The 9,998-nt window shown below is 46.5% G+C and overlaps 1 protein-coding gene across 2 annotated transcripts in view; it reads left to right on the plus strand.

The window, feature by feature from the left end:
• The window catches only part of Top3a (DNA topoisomerase III alpha), a 30,708-nt gene extending 22,870 nt beyond the window's left edge, over positions 1-7,838 (plus strand). For both annotated transcript variants that reach the window (XM_076869177.1, XM_076869178.1), the window contains 3 exons: positions 1,277-1,399; positions 2,434-3,152; positions 4,664-7,838. In XM_076869177.1, the coding sequence (XP_076725292.1) occupies positions 1,277-1,399; positions 2,434-3,152; positions 4,664-4,842 (1,021 nt within the window). In that variant the 3' untranslated portion in view covers positions 4,843-7,838. The remainder of the gene's footprint in view (positions 1-1,276; positions 1,400-2,433; positions 3,153-4,663) is intronic.
• Positions 7,839-9,998: the final 2,160 nt, after the last annotated feature.

A 9,998-nucleotide genomic window follows, 5' to 3' on the forward strand; every position in this document is an offset into this window, starting at 1 on the left:
TTTATTTTTATGTGCTGCTGAGGATCAAACCCAGTGCCTCACACATACCAGGCAAGTGCTCTACCACTGAGCCACAACCCCCCACCCCCCAGCATTCTTGGTGGAATGCTTGTCAGAATCACCCAGGGAAGTCTGGAGATTATCTCAACATTTTATCCTATAATTCCCATTTCTGAGTTTGTGAATTTTTCATTTAAATAACTGGACTTTAGAGTTGGTTTTCTGCTGGTCACATCCAGACACACACTAAGGAATTGAGTAAATCACATGCATGGTGCTGAGTCAGACCCTCAATTTCATGACTAGAAGGTATCAAGAAATGTCCAGGAAAAATAAGCGGTATAGTTTAGTTTTGGAGAGAAAAGGCTCTTTCCTGAGACAGGTGGGTTACCAGGCCTAGCTCCCACTCACTCCATGTGTGTCCCTGGTCAGGTTTCCAGATCATCCCGGGTCTCCATTTACTCACAGGCAAACTGAGGTGCTCAGAACACCATTTTGGGTTGTCATGAGGAAGAAACAAGAATGTGGGACTGCCCAGCACAGGGCATTTGGATTACAGTGTGATCTTGGTTAGTGGTAGATTTTTAAATAGAAAGCAGAGTCAATAATAGCTGCTTCATGTTTTAGGGACAAAGGCAGGCTTGATTTTGTAAACCATTTCATGTCAGTGACTTTGCATTCGCTTAAATGTCCTTCAGAAAAATGAAGTGTTGCGAGCCAGCCGTGGTCTGTGTATGTGAGCTGTGAGCATTTGAGCACGAGGGGACTGGACTGACATTGCTGCTCTGACTGGGCTGTGCGATATATGTGTCCTTTTTGCTCACTCTGCCTTTGACCCCACACAGCACCTGAGATTGGTGTGGCTTTCCAAGATGTCAGTCAAATCTGCTGACTTGAAGACATTACCAAGCAACCCCCTGAAACCCAGTCCCTTGCCTTATTTGGGTTGAATCTTCTCAAATGTCTTTCCCCCCAATAAATGGGATGGTTTGAAGTGTGCTCTCTCTCTCTCTCTCTTGCCTGCCTCTTTTGCCCCCCTTGTGGGAGCTGGGGCAGAAGAGCCGTCACTGAACCATAAGAAAAAGGCACTTTCAGTGTCTGTGTGATTATTTAGTGCCAGCCCGATTCACCTGGAGTGACCCTGACTGATTTAATTGTGTTGTGGCAGTGAAGGTCCTCTTAAGTCAACTGAAGAAGAGTTTCCTTGTAGATGGTGACAGCTCACATACACCTTCTGTATTCCTGTGGTTTGACCCTAGCCATCATTTCTCCACAGATTCTACCTCAGCTGCACGGGTTTCCCAGAGTGTCGATCAGCTATATGGTTTCCTGACTCTGTGCTAGAGGCTAGCAGAGACGGGAGTGTATGTTCAGTTTGTCAGCCACCCCCTGTGTACAGGTAAGTCAGATGCCTCTCAAGGAGTGTGCACAGGACTACCTTTTCCTTCCTCCTATGGGAACCCAAATGGAAGCATCCAGGGAATGCTTGCCCAGGCATTGCTGTGCTTCAGCTGTGCTCAGCAGCAGCCCAGGCAGTCAGACTATGGATGTGATAAAACCCTAGGTCTGCTGGGTTTGATGGAAGCCTGGTCTATGGACAAGCCTTTCCCTTATCCTTCAGCAACCACAGAGGCACCTTTCCAGACATCACTTCAGCATTGGGTCCAGGAAATTATTCACATGTTAAATGAGGTATCTAGGCTTCTTCACAAAGCCCAGAGCCCTAGTGTAGACAGTGTTTATCAAACCTGTTGGCCAGTGGACCCCTCACACTCTAGGAACTCATTAAGGAGCCCAGAAAGCTTTTGTTGTGGGTAATGTTTTCAACATATACCATATTTGAAATTAAAATGGAGAAATCTTTTGAAATACAGCAAATGCATTTCTTACTAACATAAATTTTAAAAGTGATTTTAGGACAAAATACCTCCTTTCCAAAGCAGAAATGGAATAATAATACTAATGAAGAGAATTCTTTGCATTTTTGCAAGACTAGATTCCCATCTCTGCCACAACAGCCACAGCTAAATTATTGCATGTGTTGTCACATCTGAAAAACCTTAGTGGGCACACATGGAAGAATGGGAGCAAATTATACACAACTTCTTAGCATTATTATTGTTTCACCTCACCTTGAAATGGTAAACCCTTAGGGTCCCTGGAACCATACTTTGAGAACCACTGGTGTAGAGAAATGGAACCTTTCAGAGGTATCTTTACACTTGATGATTAACTGAGGGTCTTTGGTTTTATCTGCACTATTTCCCACTCTGCACTCCTGTGAAGACTGGAGGTGACTTGTGCCTTCCATGGGCTTCTGGGGGCATGAGAGGTGGTGATAGAAGGTCTGTGGCCAGAGTACCCTCTGTGGATCAAGGGGAAGATGCTGGCACCTGGGTATCAATGTTTTTTTCTCATCTCTGGCATCAATAGGTTGAAGTTAAAGTTCAAGCGTGGCAGTCTTCCCCCAACCATGCCCCTTGAGTTTGTTGGCTGTATTGGTGGATGTGATGAAACCCTAAAGGAGATCATGGGCTTGAGATTTTCACGGGGGCCCCCCAGAGCTAGCCAGCCTGCCAGCCAGCCCTCTGGCTACTTGCAGGCTAGCCAGTCCCTGAACAGGATGGACACCAGCCAGCACAGCCAGCCGCAGCCTCCTGCCAGCAGACAGACTATAACCTCAAAGGCTCTGATCCAGACTCTCCCACCACCTGCAGCAACAGGTGAAAACAACTCCATTACCTGCAACTGTGGCCAAGAAGCTGTACTGCTCACTGTCCGAAAGGAGGGCCCCAATCGAGGCCGGCAATTCTATAAATGCAGCAGCAACAGCTGCAACTTCTTCCTGTGGGCTGACAGCAGCCATCTTGGAGAAGGAGAAGCTCCTACCTCTAGTTCAAGGCCCCCAGGCAGCTCACTGGGACACCCACCAGGCTCACTGGGTGGGTTCAGCAGACCCAGCAGTGGCAGTGGCAGTGGCAGTGGTGGCGATGGCAACACATCCTGCCTATGCAACCAGCCTGCTGTCACACGGACTGTGCAAAAGGATGGACCCAACAAAGGACGCCAGTTCCATACATGTGCCAAGCCAAGAGAACAGCAGTGTGGCTTCTTTCAGTGGACTGATGAGAATGTGGCCCCAGGGGAGGCAGGTAAGGCATGCAGATTTCTGCTTGGGTTTCCACAGTGGTCTCCACTTCAGAGACAGAAGGAATCAGGGCAGTGTAGTGGCGGGATCCATAGAGGGTGCCCAGCTACCTTGCCCCATCACTTGCAGCAAGGTGATGAACCATAATCTGCATTCCAAATTAAAGGTAGCTCAAATTGGATAGCTCACTGTGCCCGGCACTGTGGTGGATATACTTTCTGCAGGAGGCCTCTTTTTTTTTCAGCAGCAAACATTATGATGTCCCTTTGACCAATGAGGAAAGTGAGGCCCAGACCAATAAAGTAGCTTTTTTCACTTCACACTGTAACAGCCCAAGATAGGAATGTAAGCCCATTCTCCTTATAGCAAGATCATTAGCATCAGCCTCATTTCTTCAGATGAGCATATTAACCCTGGTGATGTCTGGGAACCTACCCAGGATCATGCAGCTTATACCAGCATCCCAGAAAATGGGTTTCATGAGATCTGACGCCCAGATATTGGATCATAGTGGATGGTGTATGTGAGGGCATTTCGAATAGTAACTGCCACTCTTAATTATCTATCTGAGAATGACCCAAAGGCCAAGTGGGAGCTTTGGAGTTGTACAGATCTGGTTTCCAAATCCAGATACTTAACCTCAAATGACTAAACCACTCCACCACAGGTTCCTTTATAAGATGGCCCAGGTCTACTTTCACAGAGTTCCTGGTTGATAAAGGAGTGGAATTGGATTCAGACTATCATGTCACCATATCAGGAAGAATCCAGGAGGCAGGGTAAAAAGCAGAGGACTTGGAGTCACTCACAACTGGCGTTTGAGGGGCTTGGAGACAGCCATCCTATTTCCAAACTCATATTGAAGTAACTACAAAGAGATGGCCTTGCACACATTTCAGACTTGGGCAGGGCCACAAAAAGTGACATCTGACCTGTAGGTAAGGTAGGGAGTAGGCTGCTGGTCATAGGCTACTTTCCCATTGTTTGCCTGGGTTTCTGCCTCTGTAAAAAGGGCCTAACGAAAGTGACACTCGTGCCCTCTTATTAGAACAGTGAGCACTTCCCCCACTCCACCACAGTGCTAGGTTGGAACCCAGGGCTTTAGATAGGCAAGGCAAGTATTTTACCAGGGAGCTATACCCCAGCTTCTGAATTTAGGGTTCTAGAGAGAGGTATCAGGAAATATAAAACAACATCATATCTTTTTTTTTTCTTAATATTTTTCAGTTGTAGATGGACACAGTACCTTTATGTATCTATCTTTATGTGGTGCTGAGGATCGAACCCAGGGGCTCACACATGCTAGGCAAATGCTCTACTACTGAGCTACAGCCCCAGCCCGATAATGTCATATCTTAACATTATGGAGCTGTTCTTCATAGAGCATGGGGAGTCTGACCCATGGAGTGTACCTATGTAAAAGTTGGGATAACCCCAACCCAATGCTTGCTCTCTATTTCTTGCCACTTCAGAATGTCTGTTCTAAATACAGCCTTCCATTAACTCTTCCCACAGGGACTTTTGCAGCACTACCCTGGCCAAGAGGCAGAGGAAGAACGCAGGGATCAGAGGCTAGGAGCAGAAGACCCCGAGCTGGCTCCTCAGACACAGGGTCCACGGCAAAGAGACCCCGGAAATGCAGTCTTTGCCATCAGCCAGGACACACCCGGCCTTTCTGTCCTCAGAACAGATGAAGGCAGGGCAGGGTAAGAGAGCAACTTTCTCAGACCAGGGACCAGGTTAACTAGAATAGTTAACTATTCACAGTCCTTGAAACAGGAGTGATGGGTTTTAGAATTGGGTTTTATGTGAAGAAGCAAAAGGTCAGACCACTCTCAAGAAGACTGGCTCTGCTAGACCATAGGCCTCTACCCAGAACTCAGGAATGCACACAGCTATTGTGAAGAAGTCAGGCAGCTGTCCCAGGACCCCCAAGAACTGTCACTGCTAGCAAAGGGTGGCGAAGCTGGCAGCAGAGGACATAACCAATGACATCTGTGTGATCCCCACTATGGCCTACTGTGCTGCAGAGCTGCCTTTGCATGAGTGAGGAGCTGCACTCCTGACTCAAGCCCTGGCCAACTGGACAGGGCTTCTGTCTGCAGCCATTCCAGAAAGGAGGTTGTAATGCCAGGAAGTGGCACTCCTACTACCATTATTTCTCCAGAAGCTTCATTTCTGCTTCATCTAGAATTCAGGATACCATAGCTCATGTGCCTTAATAAAGAATTCAACCCCACTTACTCTGACTGCTGACAGTACAGCAGAGTATCTGGTGACAGTCCTAAGAGTGACAGCACAAGCACCATCCAGTGCCAGAAACAGCTCTCCACCTGCCACTGCCCCTGGTGGCCATCAACAAGCCCAGCCTTTCCTTCCGACCACTATGTGGTAAGAACTGATCCCAACTTCTGTCCCCCGCACACTTTGTCCCTTGGAGCAGAGGTGCCAACCCAAGATTCAGAGCACTAATTTTCCATTTTCCACACTTGCCAGGAATGGCCTTATTCCTTGTTGGCCACCACAAACACTCATGAATGATACATAGCCAAATTGGCTCTGATTTGTCTTTTTGTACCAGGGATTGAACCCAGGGGTGCTTAACCACTGTGCCACATCTCCAGCCCTTTTTTGTATTTTATTTAGAGACAGGGTCTCAGCTGCTTAAGGCCTCAGCCTCCCAAGCCACTGGGATTACAGGTGTGTGCCACCATGCCTGGCTTGACTCTGGTATAGTTTAGAAGAGAAGCAGAAATGGGGTGTGAGTTACCCAGTCAGTGAAGAAACTGATATTCTTCTCAGGACTTGGGACTTCTGGCTTTGCACCCTGGCTGGGCATTAGGGTCAAGGGTTTCTACAAATGCAGGTTTCTGACCTTGTTTTCTAGAGCATCTCAGCCTGCAGGTATGGGTTGTGGCCTGTGTTTGTGGTTATTTTTCTACCCCAGACTCTGGCAACCACCCACCTTACTGATTATCTCTGTGGGTTTACCAATTCTAATGTTCCATATAAATAGAGTGATAAGTATGACCTGCATCTGACTTCTTTCACTTGGCATAATGTTTTGTGGTTTATCCATATTGTAACATGGATCAGTACCTTTTTTTTTTATGGTTGACTATATTAGTCCTCATGGATAAGGGGACTGAAAGTTTTGAGTAGTACCAAATCTTATATACATATACTATGTAGAATTTTTTGTTGTTGTTTTTTGTGGTGCTGGGGATTAAACCCAGGGCCTTGTGCATGTGAGCACGCACTCTACCAACTGAGCTATAGCCCCAGCCCAACTATTTGGGTTTTACTTTTGTGGTATTGGGGATGGAACCCATGGTCTTGTACATGCTAGGCAGGTGCTATACCTCTAGTTACAAACCCAGCCCTATACTTTGTTTTTTCATATGAATACATAGCTACAATAAAGTTTATAAGTTAGACACAATAATATTCAAAAAATTTATTGAGCTGGGCACAGTGGCACATACCTCTAATCCCAGTGGCTCTGGAGGTTGAGGCAGGAAGATCACAAGTTCAAAGCCACCTCAGCAACTTAGTGAGACCCTGTCTCAAAATAAATAATAGGCTGGGGATGTGGCTCAGTAGTTAAGCACCTCTGAGTTCAATCCCTGGAACAAAAAATAACAACATTGAGATGGGGGTATGAAGTGGCATCTCATTGCACTTACAATTTGCATTTTGCCAGTGGAATTGACCATCCTTCCATGTGTTTACTGGCCATTGTATATATTCTTTGGAGAATTTCTTTTTTTGTAAAGTACTGGAAGTAGAACCCAGAATTTTATACATGCTAGGCAAGCATTCTACCACCAAGCTACATCCCCATTTTTCCCCTCTGGAGAAATACTGGAAGGTCCTATTTTGGAAAAACCCAGTGTATGAGAACCAACCACCAAAAGCAGAAGGTGCTAAAAGACCACAGACAAAGGCTGACAAATCCAGGCTTGCACAAAGTATAATTTATTAGGAACTTAGGAAAAAAGCATGTTATGATATATGGCAGCAGCAAAACCCCAAAGCAGAAAGAAGCAGGGGACATTATATACCTGGGTTTTTCAAAAACAACATATCCACTATCAATTAAGAAACAATCCCAGTATCAGTGGCCAGTATGCCACACTCAGTAACTGTGTCCCATAGTGTTTGAGATGAATGCCAAGGTCATTTGGTACGCAAAATGATGGTTATGACCCAAGATCATAACCATGTAATCTTGTCAAGATAATTCCTCATAAGTCCTTTACCACATCGAGTGGCTGGGGCCTTCCACATGCCGGGCAAAAAATGTTCTACTGCTGAGCTATGCCTCCAGCCCTATTTGTCTACTCAGATCCTGGCTCCTCTCATCTGTGATGGGGTATTCTTGTTCAACATGAGGTTCTTTGGTGGAGTATTACAGTTGGGCCCAATCACAGTGAAAACTTAACAATAAATCCTGTTAAGGAGTTTCCATGTCTCAGTGGCATGCTCAGAGTAGCAGTCTTCAGTGCAACCAGAAACTTGTCCTGTCCCCTTTCCCTCCAGGAGGATTGAAAGATTCTTTTTTCTGTTTGAAATATTCTTATCCTTGTACTGAACATTATTTCCTATTTGCATTTTATATAACAAAGATCAAGGAGAAGAAAATGACCTCCTCACTGGGCCCCACCAAGAAAGGTGAGGCAGCAGAAATGTGGGAGGTTGAAACCACTGTGTGTGAAACCCTCCCTGATGGCAATAGCCAGGGAGGGTTTCACACACAGTGGTTTCAACCTCCCATTTTTCTACTGGGCAGCTTCTTCTGTCCCTTTATGGAGGGAAATCTTGGCTCCCACAGGTTAAGTCCCTTCCCCCTGCCAAGCACCTGATATTGCCTTGAAACTTAGTCTCTGACCTCATGTCTCCATCTCAGAGCTCCAACAGCTTACATGATTGGTTCCCTGCCATCTCCTGGAGAAGAGGAAGCCTGACTCTATACACAGCCTTTGGTGACCCACCCCACAGACAGCTGAGAAAATAAGGGCAAACAAACCCCACAAGTGTAGTGATCAAAGCAATTACCTATCCCTGGTATGTGCTGATCTTGGAGCAGCTGGAATTAAAAATAAGTGGTGCCCAGCAGGACTGGGGCCTGTAACTTTGCCAGGTAAAGACCATACTGTCCTCTGCAGTAAATTCATCTGCCATTCCTCTCATGTCTGTTGTAGCCAAATTCAAATGCTCAGGTTCTACTGTACTGTTTAGCAGCCAGGTTTTCTGGACTAGAATCTTACTCATCACTTCCTGTTAGCCATTCATATCAGGGGCAGACTGCACCCACCCTTACCTCAGACGCCATTGTCTATGCTAGGAGGTGGTACACGTTCCATCTAGCGTGCACTAGACCTGAAAAGTTCCTTCCAAAATCCGTGCAAGCCAGGGAGTCTGTGTTTCTGGCCTTCCTGCTAACTGGACTCTTGTTTTCTCCAGATGAGCAGTGCAGAGAGGATCTACAGTAGGTCCGTACATGCTGGGCCTTCAGTCCATGGTGACCTTAGCTTCCTCAACAAATTAATTTTTTTGTCTGCATTTTTCAGATTACAAAGGAAAAGTATAGTCAAAAAAATGAAAATGGTACAAACATGTACTAGTCTGAAGGCTCCTGTGGTTTTTTGTTGTTTTTTATTTGGCAGAGTGGGTACTGGGAATCAAACCTAGAGATTCATGCACACTAGGAAAGCACTCTACCACTGAGCTATATCCGCACCCTGAAGGTCTTGTTTTACAAATAAACAGGTAAAAAGTGTGGTGCAGCTCCCTCTTGACTCCCAGGCTGGCACCCCTTCCTGGAGAAGATGCACATCTGCCCTGGAGCTCCTTCAGGCTTGGGGGCAACAAATCTCAGAGACAAGCTCAAAGCCAGCTAAATCTCCAGGTGAAGGCTGGATTGAAGCAAGGCCTGTTTGGACTGAAAAATCAGGCACACATCTGTAAATCACCCCTCTTCTCACCCCATACCCCCACCCCAGCCAGCCCTTTTTATTTTAAGACAGGGTCTTGCTAAATTGCCAAGGTTGGCCTTGAACTTGCAATCCTTCTGCCTCAGCCTTCTGAGTAGTTGGGATTACAGGTATGCGCTACTGGACACAACTCAAAATTTTTAAAAGACTGGGGTGTCATTCAGTGGTAAAGTGCTTAGGTGGCATGCGCAAGACTTTGGGTTCCATCCCTGGTACTGCAAAAAATGAAGTCCTGGTTTAGCCTTTGGAATGTTCCCCAAAGGTTCACGTGTTGAAGGTCTGGCCCCCAATGCAGTGATGTTGAGAGATGGGGCATTTGGGAAGTGATGGGATCATGAGGGCTCTGTCCTCGTGTGATTGAGGCAGGAGGATCACAAGTTTGAGGTCAGCCTGGCGGCTTAGTGAGATCCCTCTGAAAATGAAAAGGGCTGAAGTGTAGCTCAGTGGTAGAGCACCTGGGTTCAATCCCCATCATAAATGAACCAAGTAAACAAATTAACTGAGCTCACTTCACAGACAGCTCCCTCTGGCCTTCTCCAGAGTCCAGGGTGATCTTATGACCCAGTGGACTCACCAGGCAGCTGGGAAGGCTCTCTGCTTCAGTTTAGTGACATTAGTGGAAAGAAGGAAACCCTGCAAGGCCCAATAAGCTCCCCTGCTGGGATAGTTTACCTTGTGCCAGGTAGAAGATGAGCACTGCCCATCTCAGATAGTCCTCATAGCTGCCCAGGAAGTAGGTCATAGAGAAGAGGATGGGGGCACAGACTCTGCCCTCAGCTGCTTCCTTGCTAACCCTCCACCATCAGTGAAACTGCTCAAGACTAGAGTGCAGCTCCCAAACCAAGCAACTTGAA

Source organism: Callospermophilus lateralis, chromosome 11, assembly GCF_048772815.1.
Source record: "Callospermophilus lateralis isolate mCalLat2 chromosome 11, mCalLat2.hap1, whole genome shotgun sequence".
Classification (NCBI taxonomy): Eukaryota; Metazoa; Chordata; class Mammalia; order Rodentia; family Sciuridae; genus Callospermophilus; species Callospermophilus lateralis.